The 27317-nt window shown below is 40.7% G+C and overlaps 2 protein-coding genes across 3 annotated transcripts; one reads left to right on the plus strand and one right to left on the minus strand.

The window, feature by feature from the left end:
- Positions 1 to 3125: 3125 nt before the first annotated feature.
- Positions 3126 to 8109, minus strand: pym1 (PYM homolog 1, exon junction complex associated factor). Its single transcript, XM_075475777.1, has 3 exons — positions 7852 to 8109; positions 4315 to 4408; positions 3126 to 3924 (listed from the first exon to the last, which is right to left on the minus strand). Exons 1-3 carry the CDS (start codon positions 7880 to 7882, stop codon positions 3438 to 3440), a joined length of 612 nt encoding a protein of 203 aa, XP_075331892.1. The 5' UTR covers positions 7883 to 8109; the 3' UTR covers positions 3126 to 3437.
- Positions 8110 to 8771: 662 nt separating this feature from the next.
- On the plus strand, positions 8772 to 26978 carry spats2 (spermatogenesis associated serine rich 2). 2 transcript variants are annotated; one of them, XM_075475179.1, is made up of 13 exons: positions 8772 to 8874; positions 11406 to 11686; positions 12706 to 12785; positions 13529 to 13637; positions 14114 to 14163; positions 14437 to 14659; positions 14800 to 14979; positions 15203 to 15338; positions 20807 to 20865; positions 22140 to 22249; positions 22498 to 22600; positions 23199 to 23344; positions 23451 to 26978. In XM_075475179.1, exons 2-13 carry the CDS (start codon positions 11662 to 11664, stop codon positions 23709 to 23711), a joined length of 1482 nt encoding a protein of 493 aa, XP_075331294.1. In that variant the 5' UTR covers positions 8772 to 8874; positions 11406 to 11661; the 3' UTR covers positions 23712 to 26978. The 2 variants fall into 2 exon arrangements, with proteins under 2 accessions (XP_075331294.1, XP_075331293.1); XM_075475178.1 differs by having other exon boundaries at positions 8775 to 8878.
- Positions 26979 to 27317: the final 339 nt, after the last annotated feature.

Here is a 27317-nt window from a genome sequence, read left to right on the forward strand (position 1 = left end):
TTTCCGGTTTGTGTCTTTTTCCATTACCGGAGAGAGATAAAAGAACTGGATCCAGCACAGCAAGTTGACTCTTTTCAACTGATCGCCACATCCATCCTCTGTGTATCAGCCCTTGAACATCTGTGCTGAAGCTGGTGTCTGACTTTAGGCATTTAGTTTATATACCCAAGTATTTCTTGCCGACCTGCCCACAAGCCACATAATAAACTTTGACATGGAATGTAAAATGAAAAGAAAAAAAACACAACAACCCATATTTCAGACACTAACTGCACAGTCATGACTTCACACATAATAATTTGCAGTCCTTTGTCTTGAGGAGCATAAAAATAACTTCCCACATATGTTGTTTACTTCAAAGGATGCCTATCAATTAGGAATGAAGACTGCTTAAAATGGAGATTAGCTGCCAAAAAACTATTAAAGGTGCTGACCTGCCATGTAACAGTGGTGAGAAAACAAAAACGCTAATATCTAATTTAGCTGGAAAACAGCTATTTTCCAGATGTGCATACCAGAAATGTTGCTGTTGCTTACTAATGATTTGCATTGTGAGCTTTATTCAACCAAATCTGAGCATTCTTTATTTTATGGTTACTGTTATGAGAGGAAAACAAGTAACCACATATCCTCCAAGGGACTACAGCAGCCAATTATATTGTTCTTAATGTAGGGGCCCATTCAAGGAAAACCAACGCCGCCACCACATAACCAACGCAACAAGTTGTCCTGTAGTGAAGACAGAATACGTCTCCTTTTTCTGCGTTCTTCATTGTGGAATACCGACTCATAAAGCCGAGATGGTAAAGAAATGCTCATATATTTTATAACATGATTGAAAATTGATGATTATGCACTGGACAGTCTCTTCTTTCCAGCACAGTCTTAACTTACAGTTCTCCTGTCTCTTAGGCTTTTGGTCAACTTCAATTCTAGTTCAACACAAAATTTGAGAACAAATGTAATGGTAGTGAAACAAATAACTTTTTTTTAAAAGTCTGTGCTAATCTCCTGCATTGCTATACACCATAGTTCATATTAAAATGGAATCATGTTAAAGTGCAACAAAAGATGAACAAGCTTCACAAAGACATCAGCAATGCAGTACGGAAATATCTGAAAACATCTGTGTGCTTTATGTGTTCAGCAAAGCATTAGAGTCAATGGAAGATTTGGCATCTTGCCCAAAGACACTTAAATTCTCTTAATTTTGTGTTTTGTTTATAGCCATCCATAAACAAGTGATTTACATCAACAGACTAACAAAACAAAAAGAAACTTGTTCAACCTTTTCTTGTTACTGTGGTTTATTATCTTATAAATAAAAGATCACGTAGTCCAGTGTGAAAGGGCAGGGATGTTTCAGATCTCAAGGTCATCTATTTAATGTTTCTTCAGTATGATTCACTGATAGTCATCAACACGACGACACACTCCGTTGGAACCTTTGAAATTTCCCCATGATGATGATCAATATTAAACAAAAACGACTAAATACTCTGTGACCTATTTGTTGAGGTAAATGACATGATATTTCACGACATATCTAAGGTTGGCAAAACTTTGTAAACCTCTGGGATTAACAGGTCATTCATAGAGGGAAAAAATCATAGCACTTGGACCTGTCAATGTATGATATTCACAATATTTTTGTGGAAATGTATCGTGACAAGTACAAAGGAAAATTCTTAAGAGTCTTAAGAATTAAGTTAAGATCCAGCAAAATATTTTTCGGACGTTCACCAGCAGGAAAAAGTGACAAAACCACCTCTAAAGACTTTGGACTCCTCTCCACAGTAAGATAGACTGTGTATAAATAGAGGAAATTCAGGTTCATCAAATTCATGAGCTTCTCATGAGTGGTCGACCGGAGATTAATAGCAGGCAGTGTCGCAAAACAACACATCTGGGCAACTAAAGGGTTCTCTCACATTGGCTCATGCTTTTGTTTATAGGTCCACTATCAAGAATTTAAAGGTGTGCATGGCAAGTGTGCAAAGAGGAAGTCACTACGGAACACTGCCGCTCATCTGTAGTTTGTAAAGGACCACATGGACGACTGTGGAAAAAAATGGGTTGCTTTGTCAGGAGAAAGGACAACACGATTCTCCAGTATGAGAATCTAATCCAGTCTGTGAAACATGGTGGTGGCGGTTTCATGGTTTGGGACAGTTTCGAGTTGCCATACTGATAGAAGCGTTCATTCCGAATTATAACGGCAATTTCTTCATGAAAATGTCAGCGCATTCGTGAATCGATTCTCAAAAAGAGTGGATCACGTGGAAAGAAAACAAACACATAAGTTGTTCCAGAAGGAAATGGTTAGAGAGCGATAAATTCTGTTTTGTTTTTTAAATGATCAAGTCGAACTTTTAACTCCAGTCGCAGACAGCCGAACATCACTCTCCTCATCCTCCCTTTGGAGTAGACACGTGTGCCTTAAAAATGTGGTACCCAGCAGGGTAAATCCCTTACCTTTAGAAGCTGTATCGTAAAAGTCCCCATGTTGCATTTGGCATAATACAACCTCGTATTTCAATCAGAGAAAAAAAAAAAAAAAGTGTTCTTGGTGGGGATTCTATTTGGTACACTGCAATTACAGTGGGAGGATGAAGCCAATGCCCATGTTGATTGCTGTAAAATAATGTCAACCATGAGGCTCATTTGTGTTTTTAATAAGTTTTAAACCACAGTGGAGCTCTAACACACAGAAGGACAAACTATATAAGCCCTTAGCTACACAGGTAACATTTGTTAGCTGGACCAGTTCATTTTCCTTTTCTTTTAAATTGGGGGGACGGACTCCTTTGAGCATAAAAACTTTTTTCTTAGATTTTCTGAGATGTTCAAAGCAACCATTCCAGTGAACAAGGTTTACTAAAGAGAAATGAGGTGAAACTTAAAGCAGCGTGAATTCCAGAAAATGTACCGACTGTGTAAACCACCATGTTAGTGTGACAAGAGGCAATTAGTCATTGACACAAGGATTCCTCTCTAAATCCGACAGGTCAGCGAACTATATTCTCTTCAAGAGAAAATGCTTTTTGTTCTTTTATTTCATGAGCGTTTCCTGATTAGATGAAAGGTACAAAATGGATAGACATGCACAAAACAAGTCACAATGATCTGTTTGAAAGATATTTATAAATGACTCGCCCGGACCACATAATTGCAGAAGCAGGATTCACAATGTTATCAGTGGTATTCAAATCTAAGTCTAAAAAAACGAAACAAAAAGATAAATTGTCCGTTCAGGAGACATGATGTCTGTCAAGCAGATATCCTCGTCCTCAGGGCTGCGTTTGCTTCCAATGTTCATAATGAATATCAAATAGGTAAAATATCTATGGAAGCCATGATCTGGAGGCTGCAAATGTCGCATCCTGTCATATGTAGTTTGTATGTTCAGTCCGACTCCTCTGCTGTCCTTTTGTGCTTCAAGACTCAGACTCCAGCTGCTTTAACTCCACCAGTAAGGCCTTCGCCCGGCGCAGCTTTTCCAGCTGATCCTTTGTCGGCTCCTTTATTTCCCCCGATTCCACCTTCTGCTGCAACTCCTCAACTTGTCGTAACTTCTTTTTCAGGTTTTTTATCTTTTTGGCCTTTTCATCCGCATCTGCCGAAGAGTCGTCAGGAGATGAGACAGAGACCGACGCCTCCGTCTTGCCTCTCTCGGAGATGGACACGTTCTCGACGGCGTCGCTCATCTCATCCACCTCTGCTTCGCCATCCTGGTCCTGCTGCTGTTTTCGTTTTTCTTTGCGCTTCATGTTACGTTTGGCAGACTTTGAGAGACCCGCCGTCTCGCTGTCCCCACAACCGGGGATCTTTTGCTGCTGCGACTGCTTTGATGGCTCTGATGGGTTCAGGCCCGGAGGCAGGTCTGGTTTGCTCTTGAAAAACTTGACATACTTGTTTTCATACCTAAGATGACAGAAACGCATTTAAAATGACAAATGGAGCAACCCTCGTCACAAGAAAAGACAGCAAAAAAGTACAAGCATACAAATATGGCTATAGGTCTGGATGATATAACACAAAGACGCCAACAAAAATGTCAAACTAAAGAGATAACAAGCTTAGGAAGCCTCTGTCCAAGAGGACTAATGTGGATATTCAGACAACTTAAGGAACCAGCAGCTGTTTATGGGCATGATTTACATCACTTCCTGTCTCTTGCACTATCATCCAACCTCTCATCTCCACCAAACTGAGAGATTGCAGTTGTGAGAGAGCATCTGGCATGTATTCGCAGGCAAACAGCTTTTGTTTACTGCATGTGTAGAGGTGTAAGGAAAAAGGCGGCACACTTACACAGGGACCTCCTCCTGGGGCACATAACCATCCTTTACCTTCCTCGGCTTCCTCCATGACCCGTCAGGTCGCTGAGTAGCAGCAATGTATTTCCCTGAAGAGCGACAGAGAGAGCATTCAGAGCGCAAACAGCTTTAGTACGGACCTCGAGTAGTTAAATGGGAGACTTTGACTTGCATTCTGCTTGTCACATAACTGGACAAAGTGAAATCCCTGCATGTGCCAATGACATAATGACATTTTATACATTTCAAATAAAAAAAAAAAGTCTAAAATGTGCCTGCTCAAGATCACAAAGCCTGTATCACAACATCAATATCCCATCAACAAAATAATTTCCACTGCATGGGGCATTTGTTAGTTATTTCACTGTGATATTTGGCGCTGGACAAAGACTTTTATTGTTCACTTGAGACTGAAACCATGAAACCAGTGAGGTGTTGTTGTGCCATAATGAGGAGCTGCTGTGAGCTTGGAAAACCACAAGATGTCACTGTGCATACAAATGATTAAATGCTGCGCTTTACCTCTTAGAACACATTAGGCACAGATGCAAAGCGCTGTGTATTACAGCAGGAAAGTTTACTGAGGCATCATAAAGCCTATTCAGAGGACGCATGAGTGGATTTTCATGACTGTACCGTGATATATAACACAGGAAGCGAGAATGTAATAAGAAGAATGTCATTAATCTTCTGCTGTGTAGTTAGTGTAAAAGACCAGGAGTGAATGAATTTCGAGTTTCGACCTCTCTGAAAGGGATACTTTTGAGGAGTCAAGCGAGAGAAATTAAGAGAAAAAAGATTCCTCCCTTTCCCACACTATGTTTGACTTCATTAAATATTTTTGTTATGACAGCTATGAGTACTTTAAAGATAATCTGAGTTAATGAAAGAGGAAAAAAAACCACATCCCTCTGATGTCGAACTCTTCACCACTGATCTGTGTGATGAAACTCTACAAGTAAACATGGCTTCATCTAAAAAATAAAAAAAAAAGCAATAAAAGTCTGTGAACGGATGACCATGACACACTTTAGATGACTTAAGACAATGTGGCAAATATCAATTACACTTGCCTGATGTGTGCGTCGTCACTTCTGTACTTGCATTGCACAAGTTCACAGTTTATTCATATGATATGTGACAGTAACAGACTTAACTACTTCAATATATCAGTGGTTCAATGTGCTCTGTTCGCCATGTTGTCACATTTATGTCATTTTGGCCCTCCATATTTATAACCATATTACCATATATCCTGTTGCGTTGTGTGATATGACAACTTTTCACACATCACACACCCCTGATCTCACTTAGTACAGGGAGTTCAACTTCATTTAAACTATTTTCTAAATCTGTTTTGCAGATGGGGCTTGTGAATTGTGTCTGAGGGTGACCACAGGATCCTCAGTTTGACAAGTAAGGAGGCCTCTGCACAATAGAAGTCTGCGTTTTTTTTAAAACAGGTGGAGTTCTTCAATGCAAAGACGTGACTGACTAGTCTTTATTTGCAATACTTTCACAAAAGACGATTGGGAAGACTGAGCTACTCTATCGAGGATAGAGTCTTTGCAAAACTTTATAGAGAATAAAGTCATCTGTATCCTTTTTCATAATGACTAATAATAATGAACTTTGTACTGGCTCAATATTGCAGGACAGCAGATTGCCATACATTCTTTAGAGTGATGGCTGCCAAACGTTGGTTCCAATATTTGTCATTCTCTGTGCAACTCTCCCAAGCCAGGAAACAGACCTGGAAGTGGTCATTGCACAGCTGCAGCTGCCGGAAGAGCCTCAACTCTACAAACACCTGACTTGCCTCGATGAAATCATGAACCCACAGCTTCTTAGCTTGCTGCTCGTCTCCTCCAACTAAGCAAACCTCATGCCAAGGCTTTCCTCTGATGGCCTGACGGATACATCCTGCATCTAAGTATGCAGGTGGGAGAAAAGTACGATTTGCGCGTTTAGCCCCATTACAAATAAATGGTAACAGAAAAAGAACAGAAAAAGAGGGTAACTGTACTGGACTGATACGTCCCCCGTGGATAGTGTGTGTGTGAAGGACTTTGAAAGGAATCGCAACACTGCGCTCTTGTACACTTTACAATGTGTTGTGTCAGAATGGGACAAAAGAATCATTGAAGCATTTCATCACTCGGTTAATCCGTATAAGAAGAAATGGCAACATTACGAAGTGATACAAGCTTTTTTCGAATGCGTTGGAGGCCTGAAATGCAGAAATGGACATACAACACATGAAATGAAGTGGTTGACACAAAACAAATCTTTTGAACGATGTCTGCGAAGAAAATTCAAACTAACGGCGGGAATCAATGTTTGCTAAAATTTTCCATATCATCCCCACTATTTCTTAGGATTAGTTAGTTAGAACTCTGAGCAGGAAGCCTCCACTTCAGCAGCGTTCACACACCAGACTTCCCAGTTAGATTCCTAAATATATTCCAAATGTCCGTTACAGGATGTTTGTTAATTAGTATGGTTTGTTAGACTATTTTGCATGATTAGTAACATCTGATGCATGTTGTTTTCCATTAAAAGTTTAACAGAACATTACCCCTAGAAGTGATTTGCTTCTTATGTGATGATGATCCAGTATTCTTTTTTAAGTTTCTATTTCCATGACAGAAACTGGCGGGGGGGGGGGGGGTTCAATCAATTAATAATTTATTGGGTGATGAAAAAATTAAAAAGAGCGAACCAAAATACTAGAAACCCTCGACTCTCGCATATCAATAAGATCTCGCCACGATTTACAAATGACTTTATCTGGTGTTCAGATATCCGTTTACAATATGTACACACAAATTAGATGTGCTACTCTGATTTGATATAGTCTCTTGAAACTTGTATATCCCACAAATTCTCTAATTGGTAAAATTAAAACGTTATGTGCTCTAAGCATTGTCCGGGATAATTCAGACACTTAAAAAAATGTCAACTCAGTTTTTTGTTTTTTTTTTAATTCTGAATTAAAGGTTTATACCACAAGCTGAAGTTGCAACTAAAATAATTGAAGGAACATAATGGAACATAAAAAAAAACTAGTTAGAAAACTGCTATAAAATCATTGTGGTAGTTGTTGAGTCTCCTCGGTCACATTAGATCAACTCACAATAGCAGAAAGGCTAACTAATGCCATCTAGCTAATTCAACCACATTTACACAAGAACGGCTCATAAAAAAAAAACAATTAACCATATATTTGCATGAGTGACTAGGTATGTTAGTGTGTTCCCGGTAACACTAGCTTTTATATGAAACATCATTTTAACATTAATAAGTCATGCAGAGGGACACCAACTAGCTAACTAGCTACAGTGCAGAGTACACCGTCTCAGCTAGCAGCAAGAGCTAACAGCTACACAACGCATCCGAGTTGACCATTAGTTTAAAATCAGTAGTAATCCGTGTTGCAGATAAATAAAACACCAGCTGAACTGAGAACGTTGTGTTTATTGAGGAGTATTACTTCAACTTGACAAAGGTCTGCCACATGCATCAGCCTTACCAGATTCATCTGTGACATAGGGGGTTGCCATTTTGGTGGTATACAGTGTGGCTCCGCTCCTCTCTGTCAATCGGTAACTGCGTCCCCACACCTCCTCTTACTCACTTAAGTCTCACACAGTAGCACAGCTAAAGCTTTTTAAACATGCCTTAACGTTGAACTTTCACAGAAGGTGAGAGCTGTCATGGCAGCTCATACAAACGGGTATTAAAGACCGTGCCGGGCGGTACAGGGTAACTGTCCAAGCGAACCATCGTCTTCGACTTCGGAAATGACGACGTGGATCATAGGTTGCCAGGTTTGGATAGTAAGACGCTTGGTTAAACGAAACTCGTATATTGGTCTGTCAGAAAGCAGGATCAGCGCTTTCAGTCATTGCTTTGCTTTTGCTTTTTTTTTTTGTTGTTGTTGCTGTTTGCTTTGATAATAACATGTTCTATCAGATATATTTGTCAGCATAGGAGTCAAATACAGCGTGTTTTAAACATTAAGAAGTCTGGGGTCCACTTTACGATTTAGTTTTTTCTTCTTTTTACTCCCATTACTCATCTGATTACCCCTCAGTTTAATCTGGTGTCCCTGCGTATAAACCTGAATATAAAATTGCTCAAAGTAGTCCTCCCACCTCCAGCCGCTCCATCAGTAACATCCTTCTGAAACACCAATGCCTCGGTATTAACAATCTGATGGTTTCAAATATAGCAGTGAACCAGAGGGATAAAAACAGTATTTTTACTTCAGTAATTTAATGTTGCCGCTGATAATCGTATACTTTTGTAGGATTTTTCTAGTCCAACTTTTACTTGAAATAAAGTATTTTTCATTGCCTTATTTGAAGCATCCGCCACTGTTCAGACGTTGTAAGAAGGGGGTTGCTTGACTCCAACCTGGCAACCGCGAAGGAGCCTGGTCGAGGAAAATATTGGCTACAGCACCAGACTACTTGGCTTTAAAGACGGCTGGCGGTGGAGCTGCAGTAACCTGTTTTCTAGAAGCTCCGGTTCACTTTCCTGCCAACATCAAGTACGTAAGTACCAATTTTCTGCTACGAACGCATTAGACTTTTCATTGGACTAAAGCGTAGATGCTTAAACAGAAGCTTGGCTATTTAACATCAAAGTTTAGTAGCTCAGTGATGGCTAGCCTAACAACACAGCATTGCCTAATAAAGCAGTCTGATAGCTTCGTGCTAATGTTAGCTAAAACTGCATTCAAAAGTCCACACAGCAAGAAAAGCATTTGTACCATGAACTACTTTAAGCTGCTGCCGACGTTCATTCGAGCTGTTAACATAATTGCCAAATACTAGCGGTCAGTGAGGCAGAGACGCGCAAAGCTGTGTGTAACGTTAGGTAATGTTAGCACGCTAACGGTAACGTAACCTCCGGACTTGTGATAAATACGTGAAATTAGCTTTGAAATGAAGGTCTGAGCCCGTGAACCCGTATACAAGTTGTATTACATTTTCATAAGGCACACATTCGTTAATTTTTACAGATGGTAAAGTGTAAAATGCGGATGTGGCACATTTGGGTAAATTCACACTTCTCAGCAGGGTTATGTAGCTGCTTGTATTGACACGAAGTATTTGACGGTCAGTGTTCGTCGTGAAGCTCCTTTCACTTAAGATGGTTGTTTTCTAAGATTATACAAGACATCACCGTTTGAATGTGTTCTGCAGTCCTCGCGTTGCAATATCTGGAGGCTTATTCGGCCTCTGCAGAAGGCAAAATTGCTCTGACTTTGGCAACATATTTCATTAGCCTATATTCTAATAAGCTGCAGAAGGCGATGACTGGTTCTCTGCTAAACTGTGCTTTAACCCTTCATCTTTTTATTTTACTTGATTTATAATCTAGTCGCCTTTCCTTTCTGACGTCTCTAATGGGATGTGAATAAAAATAGAACTGAAGTCTCTGTAAGGACATGACATTATATTTTAGTTGTCGGAGTTCCACGACTTCAGAAAATAAGTGACAACGTGATATCATGTTTTATATATATATATATATATATATATATATATATATATGTTTTTTCAATATATATTTGACCTATAGTCTTTTTATTCCTGTAGATTCATATACGTTATGCGGGATGAAAATCTACAGGAATCACCTGTCTAGATCTTATCAGTGTGCATCACTGTGCACTGATGGGGGAGATTCAGTCCACTGTCACATTCTTTTCATATAGTTTTTTTCCTGTAACAAAAGGTTACCATTTAAACTTTAAAACCAATGATCTGAGTTGCTTGCGTTGTGGCAGCAATCGCAATGCACTAGCATCTAAATCCATGTTTTTGGTTTATATCACCCCTTCTTTAATATTTCTATGCTGCTTACTTGTTGTCTCTCTGTTCCTGTTACAGATCTCCATCTTTTTTTTTTTTTTTTTCCCTTGCTCTTTGTGCTCAAGCGGAGCTTAGTTATCACTCGCGTGAACTGACTCTTGGGTTAATCAGATTTGAGTCCAATTCTTTTTTTTTTTTTTTTTTTTTTTTTTTTTTTTAAACTTTTTACTGACTCCAAGCAAGTGCATCTGGGATCTCTTGAGTATTCAAGCACCATCCCTCTTGATAAACATAATGCATATTAGCTTTCACATGAGTGGACACTGCAGTGTCATTCGTTGTTTGTGCTGGTGAGTGTGTCTGACGTCTGTAAAGGTGTGGTGGAACCGGGACTGTGGCATGCCAAGTCCTCATCTGGAGGGTGTTGGTTTGCACAGCTTTTAAGTTTCCCTTTCTAAAGAACCAGGATCAGAAAAGGAAACCTACCAGCAGGGAAACAGCTGCTCTATAAAACTTGGGCCAGATTTCTGGAAGTCTGTTTAGAGCATTTCTAAGGTCAGAGTGGACGTAATTGACCATGACGTGGCAAGAACTATGTCTGTGTGTTTTTTTTTATTTATTTAAATCGTGTTTTTCTATTTTTGTCAGGCTTCTTCCTCTTCAAAGTTGCTGTTTCATTTACAGTAATGAAAATGAGTTGTAAAACTGTCCAAAGGGCAGATGCAGTGCTGACGTCATGAAGCAGCAACATGCACCGTCACACATAAGTTTGGCTCCAGTCAAATTCAGATCAGTTTTCGATCGCACCTGAAGTTTCATCGACTTTTTAAAACGTTTGAAGTCGGCCTAATCAAAGAGCCCAGTCTTTTAAGTAATGGTGAATATTCTGGGTCGCTTTTTATGTCATTATCAGCCATCACTCCTGCAGTGAACTGAGAAAAAGGAAATGCCCTTCAAAGATGAAGCCCTGCTAACGTTTTCCTCTGAACTCAATGCAGTGTTTCTGCCAAGGACGTTATTAAGTGCAGATTTTTTTTCTCGAGAAAACTGCAAGACAGACAACGATTTATTGAGGCCTGTTTTTCATTCATATATCATAGCTAGAGAAAATGGTTTTCATTTTGTTGGACTTAGATCCTAAAAGTGTAGATTCAGTTTTTGTGCGTTTGAATGTTTGTCGTTTTTTAGATCACTATTGTTGCAGCAATTTCGATCCTCAGCTCTTGTGAAAAGGTTGAACATTTTTTTGTTTCCCCTACAGGTTTGAATCAACTTGGTCAGCGAAAGAAGCGCAAACCCTCATTCTTTCACCTCAATGGTGAAAGCCTGGATTTGAACCTTTTTTTTTTCCACTCCTTTTGCCAGTTTTGTGGGCATCTACTTTAACAAGAACAAGTCAAGTCAAACTTGAATTTACATCAGTTTGGAGCCTTTCTATGAACACTAGCTTGAATTAATATAAAGGTTTGGGTTGGTGTACGTAACACAGGCTTACTTGGATTCGTCTGTGTGACAACATGGCAAAGAAAAACAGCCAAAGGGGTGAGTCTATGTCTTTTAAACCTTTTTACTAAATTAAACTTATTGTGTGGAGGTTTAGTTTAAACCTCACATCTTGTAGCTTCAATTCTGTTGTTGGGTCGTAGTTGTAAATTATAGATTAGATGAACGTGTGCATATTAGCCGTCGGTTTCTAATGTAGTCTAATCAAATGGAGTTTTCCTAAAACTAAGAATGTGGCTTAATAGACCGCGATATTTCTAATGTGGGTTTTGGGCTCTGGATATTTACAGTGACATTAACCTACTTTCACACATGAGAAAAACAACTTTTACGAGGACTCAGCAGTATTTCTTCTCCAGCTTCTAAACGGCCACAGATTAACTTTGGACTGTGCGCTGACTATCCGTACTCAGCTGCAAATTTTCTGCTGATCATCATATAAAGAAAGGTCCTTAGACCTTTACAGAGAAGGATTTTTAAGCCTTGACTCAGCTGTCTCTTGAGTCTGGCAGTTTTATTCCGCCTCTGATAATAGGAACCCTGAGGTTCGGTCCTCTTGCAAGAATGTCTTTTTGGAGGCCGTTTTTATTTCTAATTCATTTGAATCCGATTCAGATTCCAGACAGTTGAGGCACAGATGTGATGAAGTGCTTGCTGCTTGTGCTGCAAACTGAAGTGTTTTTGCTTAAATGCTTTAACAACAGGTCCTTGTACCTCAACAGTTCACTGATGCCAGCTTTTTCGTTTTCACAACGTGTTCGACTACAGGAAACAGACCTGCTTTCAAATCATCTGATAGTTTTAATACTTTTCCTGATTCACTCCCGTACATGACGTATCTACCCATGTCCCGGTGTGTCAAGCCCAAATGTGCCATTTTAATGTGATTAGGATTCCTGTGTGTGGCCTCCAGCTTTTCTCCATGAAATCTCTGTGAAGATGTCTGGCGGTTGTTTTGTTTAGCAAATTCTGTTGTACAGTGGTTTGCAAATGCAGGCCAAAACCTGCGCAGACAGTGTAGTAGTTATTGGTTTATCTTTTTTTTTTTTTTTTATCAGATACATCTGGTGTGGTGTTTGACACTCGCTCGAAAATGGTCATGTCCCAGGGAGGGACAGCCGAGAGGATGAAGGAGAAGGTAAGAAGTGTTCACGGTACACATGACTGGCACCGCGGGTGTAATTTGAAATCTGAAATACCATTTGTGTTATCGCAGCTTAATCTTCACTGAGCTAAACAATGCTAACTTTTACATTTGGTTTCACTGACTGTGAGCTCTACCCAGCTGTTTCCCAGAAAGCTGCATATTTGCACCCAAGCCCCGGGGGTTGCGGGTGGGGGGCGGGTTGTTAGCATGAGCCATAGATCTAGTTTAGCAGTCTCAGAGTTAATTTATCAGTGTATGTCCATATCAATAAGATTTTCAACAACTCAACTAGATATCCTGCGTTTCCTTGAAAAGGGTCTTTTTTTATGGCTGTTTATCTAGAAAGGAACAACTCTACTCAAGACAAAGACAAAGGAAGCCAATAGTTTTACTGTGCTGTGGAGTTTATGTGGCAGGTCAATTGGGGAATGAATTGTAGTTCTTGGACTACACTCAAGGAAGGGGAGAAATGTGTAGCCAACTCCGGTAGTGTTTATTTTTTGTTAAATAATTAGTTGCAGAAAGTGAGCCTAAAAACTTATCCCCAAGAATATTGTATAATATTTGAAAAGTCTGCGTGTCCCTCACATGTGTAATGCCTAAATAAGAGGGGATTCATTGCTGTGTCTAAACCAGATGTGAAAGAATGAACGGCGTCAGTTTGAATTTGCAGTGAAAAGTTAATCGCTTTGAGTGAATCTCTTTTTCTTTTTTCCCCTTTTTCTCCTCTACAGATCAGCGCCGTCAGGGCAGTAGTTCCCAACAAAAGTAACAATGAGATTGTTCTGGTGTTGCAGCATTTTGAGAACAGCGTGGACAAGGCAGTTCAAGCCTTCTTGGAAGGTATGAGGATTTCAGTGTTGGAGTTCCAAGTTCCTGCCATTATAGGATGTTCTGAGTAGAAGTGCTTCAAACCATATCAAGTTAACTTAAATTGCTCTGTTCGTTTCTGTTATGTCATGCATCCTATTTTCTGTCCTCTACAGTACCACTATGATACCACATATTTTCCAAACACTAGCTAGTTTTAACTGCTTTGAACTAGTTCTGGCATGCTTACCCACATGTCTTCGACCTCTAGCAATGTTTTCTTCATGCAAGTCCTGCTTTGAATTCAGACGTTAAGCGTCATTTGCATACTTTTACATTCACAGCTTTATTTGCAGATGAGGGTTGTCCTTGTACGTCATACGACATTGTTCTTTATTTAGCGGTAGCCAGAAGATGCCTCAGGGCATTCATGTATTGAGATGTTATTACAAGGCTTTAAAAACCGTGCGTGTCACTGAGTTGTCGTCATTGTGTGGTTTGCGCTTTAGGAAGTGCAATTGAGATCCTGAAAGAGTGGAATGTCACAGGCAAGAAGAAGGTAAGCCTGAATGAAAAATGTCTTTCAGTCGTCATATTCACGTCATTTTCAGTTTTGAAATGCTCTCGTACTTCTTCATATTCAAAATACCTTCCATTGATTGAAACTGTGGTTGGATACAGTTTTGTAATGTAAACATTGTTGTCAAAACTTGGGTGTCAGCTTCAGTTTGACTCTTTGCATTCCTGCACACACTGAATTGATCAATGTCAGTATAGCGATTTGTTCTCGTGATAAAGTGCAAAGGTGCTTGACACTGATATCTTTGTCCAGCCCAAGAAGAAAAAGAAGCCTAAGCCTCAGCCAGAGGCCTCTGCGGAGCCTGCCCAACCAGAGACCACAGTGCCAGAGGAAGGCAAGGATGAAATTAACGGCTTTCATGCCAACGGATCAGTAATGGATGGAGAGTCACTTGATTCCTTGAGTGAACAGTTGGACTCTGCTTCCTTGGATGCAGCTGAGCTGGACTCTGAACCCGCTACATCCGAAACCCCTGGTAAACAGATCTATAGTTAAAATGCGATCAATGATGAGCAAAAGAAGATGTCGAGGATTGGAGGATGGGTTGATTGCCACTTATTTATCATTTTTTTCTTACATTAAGGATAACTTTATGACTAACTTGTCTCCTCACAGGTGCAGAAGCTGAAAGTCGGGGTAGTGCTCCAAGTCCTGCTTCTCAGCAGGGAAGGAGGAGTCACCAGGGTCCAAGAGGCAACAAGTCCAGACACAGGCCAGGCTCAAATTCACATCCCTCTACCTCCTCATTAGCACCCGCCACTGATGAGCAAGGATCATCGGGTGCAAAGAAGATGGGTTAGACACACCTTTTATCTCTCATATCATCTTTTCCTTTTGTGTAGTTTACAGTAAACATACAACAGATTGATGATACTCTTAGAGCCCCCACCTGGGCCCAGGTAACCGGAGACAAAGTATGTCTTTGCAGTTCCTCACAGATTTTGTTCTTAAACTTGCACACACCCAAGGCGTCCCAGAGACACGCTTATCAATGCCACTTTAAATGTCTTCTCCCCAGCTACCAACATTGACCGCTCTGTGAAGGACCTGCAGAGGTGCACTGCCTCCCTGACCCGCTACAGGATGGTGGTCAAGGAGGAGATGGACTCCTCGATCAAGCTGATGAAGCGGACGTTTGCTGAGCTCCAGAGCTGGTATGTAGGTTTTTATTTAAACCTCTCTCCAGTCACGGCTCGAGCTCAATGTTGAGATCAGCACCCCAGACTAACTTTCTCCATCTGCAGCACTGGGCCTCTCTTAAAAATCAGAGCATGGCTCAAATCGACTTTTAAGCAACACTGTCACACATATTTTTTTTCCACACTGTGGTGGTCGAGAGAATGAAGGCAGAAGAGAGGGCCAACCAGCGCAGCAACCCAGACACTCCAGCGAGATATTCCCACATCAATTGAATTATTTTCCCAATCTAGCTTGACAGGGCTGACATTGTATTTCAGCTTCCAAGTTCTGGGTGCTTCTGCTCAAAATACACCTTAAAGATACTCTGTCTCTATGGTGTTTGATTGATTTTATGAGGTTGGCTGAGCCATCCCAGTCCTCAACTGAATATCTTGCAATATCATAACCAACTGGAGAAAGAGAAGCCTTGAAGGAAAACCACCACTTTGTCTTGAACAACAAAGTGAGCTTAACGATGTGAATAACCAGGAGCTGCTTATATCGTGTGTGTGTGTATGGTAAAGTTAATGAAGGGAGAGACTTTTCTCCTCGACAGCTCTCCTCGCCTAATAAAGATCAGTCAGACGAGTTTGAGGTCAAGTCTGATCAAAATTCTTGTAATATGAGACCCACTGTTGGACATCCGCTGTGTAGTGTGAACACAATAAGAATTCAAAACTCCTCAACACAAGAGAAACGCATTGTGCAGTATGAGCAATGCAATGATCCAATAACACTGAAAGTCTGATGGTCTAAACTTGGTTTAAGTTAATGGCTGATACTTCTCAGTTTTTCAGCATATGTTTCAATTTTAAAAAAACTAATTAAAGCTCTGATTAAAGGGACACTATGTAATAAATTAAGTCATTTATTAGCTCAAATCAACATATTCATTCATAAATTAGTCCTCATTGGTGTAAAATTATCTCTGTCAAAAATCTCACTTATCCTCCTGAGTGAAGAATAACTTGTCTGTATCTACATAGAGCGGGCAAGCTCTATGGAGGCTGCCATGTCCTTCCGGTCTATGAAAAACGACGAAGTGCCGAGAGGGACAAAAAGCACTTCGAATCGCGCTTTCCCCAACGCCAGGCCTGCAAGCGGAAATTACGTCATTTTGACGTCACGTCCGCCGAATGGCTTATTACTGGCGCTAATGGTAAATAGATTTTATCTCATAAATTATCCCACTAATAATGCATTGATTGTTATCAAAATTCTGCCGTAGTACACATAGGCTCTTAAAGGGGCACTAGGTAGCATTTTCACCTAAAATTATAGCCTTCAGGAGTTTACCAAAGGTTAAACAAGTCAATAGTAAGCGAATGAAGCTTGTCTCGCTCCCAACAGGGGTCTGAATGCTGAGAATCCCAAATGTAACTTTGCCAGGAGCGACCCGCTTCTGAAGTCTTGCGATGCGCGAGAAGAGTCGTTTGTGTTTACGGCACTTAGCTAGGTACTGTATGCTAGTAGGCTATGTGTTTGCTTGCATTGAAGAGCCAACACCAAGCGTTTCATATTCTGCCTTTCACAGACTGAATATGAAACGTTCGATGTTGGCACTTCCCATCTTTGTGAAATTTCTCCAAGCGTGATCTTGTTCATCTACCATAGTGATCTGCGTTTTAGATCGTAAAGAGACAGGTTAGCCTGGCCCTTCTGATGATGGTGCTCTAATTCCTCTTGAGTTCGAGTAGTAGCCTAGCTTCAGAAATACACGGACTGACCTGATTAGAATAAGAATAGCATTTTGATCCGAACAAGAATTGTTATCTACACATGAAAATGGATTCATTTGTTCCGCTATACTACCTTGTATCCCTTTAACTCACAAAACGAGGCATTAGAAAGTTTGTAAGTTTACCGGGAGTTTATTTAAAAGAACATCCAGATAGCAACTACACACTGCTGCTAACGCTACCGCTGCGTCGACGTCACTTCCGGTAACTCCCGGAATATGACTAATTGCATTGTTTGCACACCAAAGGCTATGTCAACTTATGTTATCTGACATGTTATCTGTCATCTGTATTTATAGTGTTGTTGCATGTGTGTTATGTAATCATTTGTACTGTGTGTCTTGATGTCTTTTTGTTTGTATGGACCTTGAGTCTGAAGCCATAGCTTGAATCTTGACACATACCGCTTGCTGTAGTTCAAGAAGTTGCAACGCACATTTGAAAACACGAGGCGCTAGAGAGCAAATTCATTCGACTTTGCAAAATAAAATTGCACCACTAGATGGGGAAGAAATTACATAATGTCCCTTTAAAGTTAACTTTTACCTTTTGATATACTTTTGGATATGTCTATTCACAGTATTTGCATATAAAAACCAAGTCGACAAAAGATTACCATACATTCAGACACAAACTCACTCACGGCAGTGTACGTTACTTGTGAGATTTAAATACTTCTCAAACTCCCGATGTTTTTTACTTTGGTCTAAACTCTGTAACGGGTTGAGGGTCAGTCAGTGAGACTGCTCCATACACAGGTCCACCCACTGTTCAGGTGTTGAAGGCGCACACATTCATTCTTGAATTGAACGATACTCTGATAAGCATTAATGACGGTGTTGTAAATACAAGAGAAACTTGTTCTGTTTCCTTATCGTGACCCTGCTCATGGGACAGATTGTACAAAAAGAGAACCTCCTGCGAAGGTTCCCTTTTATCCACTCTTTTGCACTTCTCAGTCATTTAAGTTGATTAAGGCAATGAAGTCCAAGCACCATCCAGTGCCAGTGGAGAGGTTCGTGAGCTTAATGACTTGCTGATGAAAACTAGTTTGTATTTTTTTTTTTTTCTTCTTCTCCATTTCAATCAATCATCAGGATGATTATTATTTTTGCTGTTTAGATGTGCTTGAAAAGCAAACAGGAATGCACAAATGGGACCTAAGTTCCAAAAGGCAGTGTTATTGCACTTTTCTAGGCTTTACTGTACTATCTGTGAGTCAAAGGGTGTTTTTTTTTTTTTTTTTTTTTTCCTTACCTTTGTTCATGTTATGCAACCTTCTGGACCCCTGACTTTTCAGGCTCAGGGAAACGTAAGTCATTGCTTCAGACCACAGATGTGTAGGTTTCCACTGTGGACTAAAATGCCAGATAGATGCAGCAATTGAGTACACTGACTTGGTGCTGTGTGTCTGAGCTGCCGTGCTTATACGGGACAGTGGAGCTACAGTGAAAAAGAAAGAGCCGTTCAGTTGGTGACACACAAAAGGGCAACAAAGCACAATCTGTACAGGTTTGTGCGACGGTGTCGGTGATTCTTATTTGAGCTTCAGAACGTAACTATTGTGAAGCCGTCGAACAACTGTCTCTTCTGTCACTTTGTTCCCATGAGCGTTGCACCCTCTCCTCGTTCATTCTCTAGCATACTTCACCAACACAGCTCACCCTGCCTCTCTCCCCACTAATTGAATCGAGCATGAATGGCTGAATTTAAATGCAGTGTGTACATGTAACATCTATTCCTGTTGCACAGTTTGACACGTCTACACATGCCTACTGCTGTTAGTTGCTCTTTGTTGTGTTAGTGCTGTTGTTGGTCCTTTAGCTTTGCTTTGCTGTGAAAAAAGACAGACCTCAAAGTGCGCGAGTCATTGTGATGGAGAAAAACTATGTGTTAAGATAATGACTGTTAATTCAACTGCCATCTCTGTCTATCTTTCCTTTCCATTTGCGCTTCTTTGCTATTAGTGATTTTTGGCACTTTGTCTTTGTTGCAAAATTGGTCGTTGTCTGGCCTTCCCGGCTTTCGCTGGCTTGAAATAACTTCCAACCAACCAGCATTCGATCAGTGCGTAGTATCACCTCTGGAGCCTTCTGTGACCTGTTTGGAGGAGTACACATCTGTCTGTGTTGAAGAAAATTGCCCGAATGCATCTGTGAAATTATAAAGCGTCTCTTAAAGTTAACAGATTTTACCAACTTCAGCTGCAATGCGACTGTCAGATAATGGAGGCTAAGTATACACCAACATGGGTATTTTGAAAAATGGGAGATTCCCTCCTATCTATGCAAAAAAAAAAAAAATCCATACAAAAAGTACCACAGTGACTACTGACTGTATAGAAACAGGATACAAGTGGTAATACTTGCTTTATCATTGTCTAAAAAACATTTTTACTGACAGTCCAAGCGTATTTGATGTCCTCCCCTCACCTGCTGAACAGGTAATAGTGCAACTGTTCTGACAGCAGTCACTGGTGAGCTCATCATGGTTGTTTTCTGCCCAGTTTGTAGACAAAGCAGCTCACTACAAACACATTTTGTTCTCAATTAACCAATTAGAGCTCTGACCAATTTTTGTTAAGCTGTGGACAATTACAGATGCTTCTGTTTTGGATTGTGTAGGAGTGAACTCTGCCCCCTGTATTCTTCAGTATAGTCTGAGAGTAGCTGAACATTTATGTGCAAACATGTAAAAAGTGCTGTTAACAAAGTCGGCATCAGCACGCTGGCATCTTCTGTTGTCATGTGAACCAAAGTGAATTTGGTGCATAATCAGAAATTGGACCACAGAGGTGGCAGCACACAGTTTGACATTAGAAGAGAAAAAGCAAGTTTTTTTTTTTTTTTTTTTTTTTTTTTTTATTTCATTCATATATAAAAGTTAGTCATTGATTGAAAATCATCGCCCTGAGATGAAATGTTCTGTGCTAAAACCACAAAATCAAAGGCACTCTGAAAGGGTTCTACCTCCCTGTCTGGGCAATTTCTGTGGAAAAACATATCTGCCAAGTACTTTGTTTGATACTGTAAGCAGGAGTTTTTTGGATGACATGTCCTTTTTAATAGACAAAATTATGAAAAGCTAACCTGTTGGTAATCCTTTTGAGCCAGAAAAGTGGAATGGGCTTGTTCGCTTTTTGAGCAGCTTAGAGACCTCATAGATCCAGCTTCAGCTCGTTTTAGCGTCAATCAGTTGATCCCTTTATAAATCCGACTTTGATTGTTTCCTAAGGGACTTTGGCAGTTGTGCACAAAACTAAGAGTATCTTTGCGATGTTGTGCTGGTGAATATATACGCACCTATTGCATACCGCATATATTGGATTAAACAAATGTCGGACGATGTACAGTTCAGTGAACAGGAAGTGACATTTTACCACAGCCTACTCATTACATGGGACATATTTTGCATACTTAAATTGATTTTCTTTCTCAGCTTTTGAAGTCTAGTTTTTTTTCAATGATTTCTTTAAAAGCCAATTATCCACAGAGCAGGATTTGTTATTAACATTGATATTATGAACAACACTGATATTGTGATTTATGTACCATGTGTTCGAAGGCATTTTTTGCTGATTATTTTAGACGTGTCGTCTTTTGTCATTCCAAATTGGTGCTGTGGTCAAAGTCACAATCATTCTTATCTTGAAGAAATGCAAAATAAACTCTCTCTTCTCATGCTTTTTCCCTTCTTTTCAATAGTTTAATGGACAGAGAAGTGACTTTAATGGGAGAGATGGACAAAGTGAAAGCTGAGGCCAGTAAGTACTGCGTTTTCCAGTATGTATGTATACTGAATGCTGCTTGTCACTTACAAAACAAGGGCTGCTAGTATTCTTCCATAATATGCTCACCTGACTCAAAGGCCTGGAGAATCTGACCTAAATCACTTCCAGAGGGAGTAAGAGAGATTGTTGTGGAACAGCAAGCCCCAGTTTCCTCAAAACTGCAGTGATGCCCTCAGGGTCCTGATATACCTGGGGGCATACAGTGTGTGTGTGCTTGTCTGTGTGTGTGTGTCCACATGCTTGTGTGCACATGTATGCAACATGACAGAGCAAAGACTGCATATTAGCACAGGTTTATTCCGCCCTCTCAGTGAGGAGTGTTGCGTGTTCCGGGCCTGGAAAAAGTGAGCCGTGTCAGGTGTTGAGGTAGACTCAATGCTGTCTTTGTGCAAGGTGTGTGGTGAATTGAGAGGAAACCAAAGTAACTCTAGTGCTTCTTTGACAATACAAAAGCAGAGTTTCTTCAAAATGTGCCTTCCATTTATCTCTTTTGCATCACAACGTGTGTTTACTAATGTGCTAAAAGTTTGTTCTCCTGAAGAAACTCTTGTCAGTTGTGTAATTGACCCAAAGAACATGTTACCGGTAGAATCCAGAGTATGATATTTTTTATGACTTTTTATTATGCATTGGTCTGTAAAATGTCCGAATAAGTTGAGCACGGTGTCGTGCCAGGGTACTGATCCCAGATAGAAAGTGCATCTCCTGCATGCGGTAGCACTCGCTCTTTAAGTGGAGTTGGATCCACATTTCTACGCTTTTAATTTCACCCACGTAAACGGAAAAAAATTTGCTTGTGAAGATCTTTTAGTTGTTCGAGCAGTGAGGTTTTGCAAAGTCACTCGTAGCTCTTAGCTAATTACATTGGCACGACACCGGAACTCCCAATTGGCAGTCATGGTGACTCCAAGTAACGGAAGAATTCCAGCCAGGCACAAAAGGGTTTGAATCCATTCAGATCTGTTCGGGGGAACCTTTTTCTAGGAAATGCACTTAAACGCTAAACAGACTTTAAATCCTCTGGCCTTTTTTTTTTTTTTCCTGTTTCTTTTTTGGATGAATCGGTCATTTTCTATCGAGAGGAAGGTGTCTTTTGTAAATATTCTCCCCTTTGGTTTCTTCTCAGTTTAGCTTCAACAGGCGTCTTAATTTCTTGCACATACTCTGTCAGAATATTCTCTCTGAAATCCAGTTGATTGATTTTCAGTTCCATAATGTATGCTGATAACTGTGCTGCTGTGTTTCAGTGGTGAATTTGGACGCCCGGCACAAGAAAGCCGAAGAGCTCAGACGTCTGACAGACCGGTCTGCGTCCATGTCAGAGGAACAGCTGTCTGAGCTCCGTGCAGACATCAAGGTACCTGCCGTCCTCTGTTTGGCCGTGTGGGATTCAGTACTTTCTTAAAACTACCGTAAAGAAAAAGTTTAAATGGTTAAAAAAAAAAAACACAATAGCAAGTTGTCTGTTCTGAGGTGAAATAAAAACAGCAGCTGAAAGAGTAAGACAAATTGAAAGATGCGCACCTGTGTTTTGTTTTTGTTTTTTTGTAAGAATTAGATTTTTTTTTAATTCATGTTTGTTTGCTTTGTTTCGTTTTTTTTTAGCACTTTGTGAGTGAACGTAAATACGATGAGGACCTCGGGAAAGCTGTAAGATTCACGTTTGATCTTGAACCTCTGAAGACGAGCATCTCTGGGTTTGGATCAGGTATCGCACCCTCTTCATCTCCCCTTTCCTTTTGCTACTTTTTCAAGTGAAACACTATGAACCCTTCCCTAAATCTTCCCTGTATAATGCTAAATACTTTGTGAATCCATCTCAAAATATAACGCCAGCACAATAGTAATGACTGATGAGAAGTGACCCGAGATGGTCGGAAAACAGTGGTATAAAAATCTTTGTTCATGTAAATCATTTTATGCAGTTGCAACAGAACTTCCCAGTGTTGTTTGATTATGTCTGTAATGGTTTATTTTCCAGTTCACTTCACAATCCATTGTGGCAAAACAGAAAACCCTTGTCTGAAGCATCTATAAATGGATGCTGCTGATCATAAGACAGATTATGAGAGATATTTTGATGCAAACACACTAAACGGTGTCAGTTTTGAGGCATGTCAAAATACTGAGGAACTGAGATCAAAATGTTATTAAAAACATAGTTGCTCAGTTTGACTTTGCTGCGCACTTCCTGGTGCCGACCAAGTAAGGGTGATGATAACAGTATGTATGAAAACCTCCAAACTTCAAGGTACCAAATCTAGAAGGTTAAAATAAACCATTTTGTGTCCCTCTGTTTCCTTTAGTGTACCACCCGCGTACAGGCTACTCAAATCGGTCCCGTTGTAGCTCCACATCATCCTCTGTCGCCAGCCCGGCCCTGCTTGAGACGCCTCCTCCCACCCAGACCCAAAGTGCCCCCAGTGAAACCCGCCCACCCCCAGCCAAACAGGTCAGCTGGAAAAGCAGTTGTTTGTCAGACGTTTTGATCCTGAAGCAGCCTCGAAGGTGAGAGGTGTCGATTTACTTCAGTGACCCGCTTTTAATTCTCCCCGCAGATTTTCCAAGGAAACAGGCGCACTTTCCAAGGACAAGGTTATCACTCGGGTGGTCAGCGCTATAACGGCAGTTCCTACCATGACAGGAGCGCTGGCCGTGGAAACCACCGCAATCAGAGTGATGGCGGCTCCTCTGGCCCGACGTCACACCACTCAAACAGCTACAGAGGCCCCTCCCATTCCTCCACATCCTCCCACAACCAAGACCGACCCGCTCACAACGGGCTGCCCCAAAGGCTTCCGCGAACACACTGCCCTTGACATTGGAAATCCTCTGCTCAGTCGAACCCATCCACTAACCCCTGCACTCCCCTCCTCTGCCCATACCCTCCCCACCCCCCTGCTAACTCCTTACAATGAAGAATAGAATACAAGTTTACATATTTCATTCAGTTGAGCTGTAGTGCCGCCTCTCTACATCAATCCATTTATCCTTCAAATTTGAAAAGCTTCCACTGTCCTGTAATCGCTCTTCCTTTTCCCAATTTCTCTCCTCCCGGTTAAAGAAACCGTTTCTATCTTTAGGCCCCCTTTGAGAGATTTCACTGCTATGCTATTATCGGTCTGCAATTAGTTTTTGCAGTTAAGCAGTCTGCCAGAGACTGACACGATTGCCTGCAACAGTCTGTGCACCATTGAAGTTGAACTCTTAGTACATTTTCCTGATTTTGCTGTGGCACTGTCAGCTCTCTGATTTGAAGCTCAGATCTAGCTTTTGTCATCTCCCAGAACCATTTCAATGCCTTCACTGAGGTGAGCGTGCATAAGTAGATCCAGCATTGACAAGGATTCCTGTGATCAGAAGAGTAGACGCGCAATCAACACTACAGACTGTCCTTAATCTTGGCATGGTCGAAATGAGACATATCAAACTGTAAATCAGAGCTTTTTGTATGGCTGCTACAAACTGTAGGGAACTTTTTTTGAATGTTGGGACGTGGATATGTTAGGACACAAAGGTTTCCTCTTTTAGGAGTAGTTTAACATTTGTAAATACGCTCACTCCCTTCTTTTTGCCGAGTTAAATGAGTAGATCAACATTTTTTTTCGATCAACACCTTGCTCTTGTCTTGTTCACCAAAAGTGAAGTTAGACCCACCTGGGTAGCTTTGGTCATAGCACAGAGAGAAAACTGGGGGGGAAGAAACGGCTTTGTTAGCTCTCCAAGCACAACAAAGCCGTTCATTTAGTTTCCACCTTTAACGCTAAACTTGCGTCAACAGTGTGTAGCTTCATATTTACCAAAGACACAGAGACCATGTCCTCGAACTCTGTAAGGAGGCGAGTGAGCTCATTTCTCCAAATGTCAAACTTCTTCTTGATTTTTGCCTGAATTAGTGAAACATCCCCCAACCACTGGCCAACGGGGTCATTGTGTGTGCTGTCGTCATTGGCTTGCTGTCAGTTGTTTTCTAACTAAGAGAGGGCTCATTACCTTTTGTAAAATAATGTTAAAATTCAACAAAGGAGGCTCCTTTGATGTCCCCATGCTGTTTCATAATTCTGAATATCTATTCAGCTGGATTTTCTTCCACGCGCGGTTTGTTCCTTTTCTCGTTATATGCACACGAATGGCATATTAATGTCGTCCTTGCCTTTAGTCACACACTTCACATTTGCCTTTCTACAAACATGGATGTCTGCATCACGGCTGCTTTGCAAACGGATGGTAGTCGCGAGCAGATGTGGGATTTGTAAGTGTATGAGAAAAAGCTCCACCTTCCACTTTTTTTTTTTTTTTTTTTATACACCCACAGTGTATCCATCAGTAGAAGTTAATTTGATCAAGCTGACGAATGCATTGGTTAGTTGCTAATTTCACATATTTATATGGCTGCCAAGTAGTTGCTTCGAGGCTGTGGTTGAGGTTCCGTTTTTTCTTAGTGTACAGTTTGTGAACAAAATGCTGGTGAATACCTCATGGCTGATCCTCTGACACGGCCCGTTTCTGTCTCTTTCCTTGCTGTGGGCTTTTAATAAGGGACAGGGACCCCTGGTGATTCCCCATCTTTTATCATCTTGTAGTTATGTACATAGACTGAGCTGCAAAGCTGTAGTGAGAAACCGGTTGTTACATTTATTGCTGCATAATGTGACTTCATAATGCATCGTCTTCCTTTGAGCAGACTTTCGAAGGAAAAATTCATTTCAAAGGCGTTTTCCTTCCACAGCTCTTCTTTGTTTTCGACACGGCTTTCTGATCATGAGTTTGTTTGTTTGTTTGTCTTGAGATTTAAAAAAAAAAAAAAAAAAGGAAAAAAAAAAAAGATTAACTCCAGTAGTCAAATTAGTGAATTATGTGGAGAAAATAATGCAAACTTGTTTGCAGGCTCTGATGAATAAGCGCTGATTAGACTCGAATGAAAGTATAGTTCGATATTTTGGAGGAAATGTGCTTCTTGGCTTTTCTCGTCAAATTTTAGAGCACGTATGATGCTGTGAGCTCACTCTGACGTAGACCAGAGACCGGTATCCCTGTCCTGAACAGTTTCCTCTGCTGCACAGGAGACAGTCCACAGAGAAGCTCAGAGGTGGCCGATAGCAGCTTTTCAGATCAGCTGGAGGAGTCGAACAGACCTACAGCAGTTTACTCTTGAAATATTGCTGTTGCTACTAAAATGTATTAAACAAAAAAAAAAAAAGAAGTCTTCTGCTGGCACCTCTAAATCTGCGTGTACATACCTGAGTGTAAAGAAAAGATTTGTACGTTTATGTACGAGTCTCAGATGTGTTGGCAGAGCCGGGCTCTCTCTCCTATGCTCAGAGTTAACCGGGGAATCGGTCTTCAAATGTAGGCCGGCAGCGTGTGTATCTCACAAGATATTTCCTCTACGTACTCGCCCAGATGGTTGGTTCTATCGTAGAGAAATCTGTAGACTGAAGTTGAATCAAACTCTACAACTTTCCTCAAGCGGCCCTCGTCTTCTGATGGACTGAGGGCTCCGCCGTGGACTGACTGAAGCTTCTGGACACTTGTAACAGCTCTGCTTTTATTCCAACTCAAATCTTTTTGAGCTGCTGGATTCAGTCCGTAGTTATTTCATCTCTTGCTTTACATTCCACACTCTAGGGATATTAGGTTCTTCGCCAAAGACAAGATCTCATCCCGTTTCAAGTGACTGCCTTTTGTTTCTGCACTCGGCTTGTAAAATTTCCAAAGGGGATAAATCCAACGGCTCACGTTTTTCTTCTTTCCGCCCTTCTATATTTTCAGATTCCTTACTGTATATACATATATGTAGCTATATGATTTTTGTGCTCACATGGGGCATTTTGTATGTGATATTCATACTAGGCATAATGGAAATTAAGACATCTAGTTCATTCATTCTTCCAGTAGACCTTGTCTACTCTACGACTCTACGACTATAAACTCAAGTGCCTTTTCTTGTCTCCCGCTGACTCCCCGACATCCTCCACCAGAGTATGGACCAAAGACATCAATCGTCCCCGACTGCTCAGCCCTCTCTTTGTCCCTCTCACTGAATGGCACACTTTTCATTTACTACAAATAAACAGTTTGCAATACCGACTGTGTACCTTTAATTGTTGTTGAATTCACACTGCATGAATGCAGTAGACTACAAGGTTTTAAGTAGTGGTGACACGATGAAGCCTCATGAACACTGAAGCTTTCCATCCGAGTAGTTCAAAAATGTCCCGTAGCTTAATTTGCTCCACTGCGCCATCAAGCGGACAATATATGTAAAGCAGGTGGTGATTGAAATGAAACGTGACTTCACTGTCGTCCACCAAAATAGTAATTTATATAGTTTTTTTTATTTATATTTAACATGTGTTATTTATTATGTGTCATCGTAGCTGTGCTACAATAACTTCCCTATGTGATTAAGTATTTCTATTCTC

This window comes from Odontesthes bonariensis, chromosome 10 (assembly GCF_027942865.1).
Source record: "Odontesthes bonariensis isolate fOdoBon6 chromosome 10, fOdoBon6.hap1, whole genome shotgun sequence".
In the NCBI taxonomy this organism is placed as follows: Eukaryota; Metazoa; Chordata; class Actinopteri; order Atheriniformes; family Atherinopsidae; genus Odontesthes; species Odontesthes bonariensis.

Bases quoted from the DNA above. Each gene is read 5' to 3' on its own strand.
- spats2 (XM_075475179.1), top strand. From the start codon at position 11,662: ATGGCAAAGAAAAACAGCCAAAGGG. The intron at 14,980-15,202 runs GTTAGACACACC...TCTTCTCCCCAG, and splicing joins ATCGGGTGCAAAGAAGATGG to CTACCAACATTGACCGCTCT. The intron at 22,250-22,497 runs GTACCTGCCGTC...GTTTTTTTTTAG, and splicing joins AGCTCCGTGCAGACATCAAG to CACTTTGTGAGTGAACGTAA.
- pym1 (XM_075475777.1), bottom strand. From the start codon at position 7,882: ATGGCAACCCCCTATGTCACAGATGAATCTG. The intron at 4,409-7,851 runs GTAAGGCTGATG...GTCGCTCTTCAG, and splicing joins CTATGTCACAGATGAATCTG to GGAAATACATTGCTGCTACT. The intron at 3,925-4,314 runs GTAAGTGTGCCG...CTGTCATCTTAG, and splicing joins CCCCAGGAGGAGGTCCCTGT to GTATGAAAACAAGTATGTCA.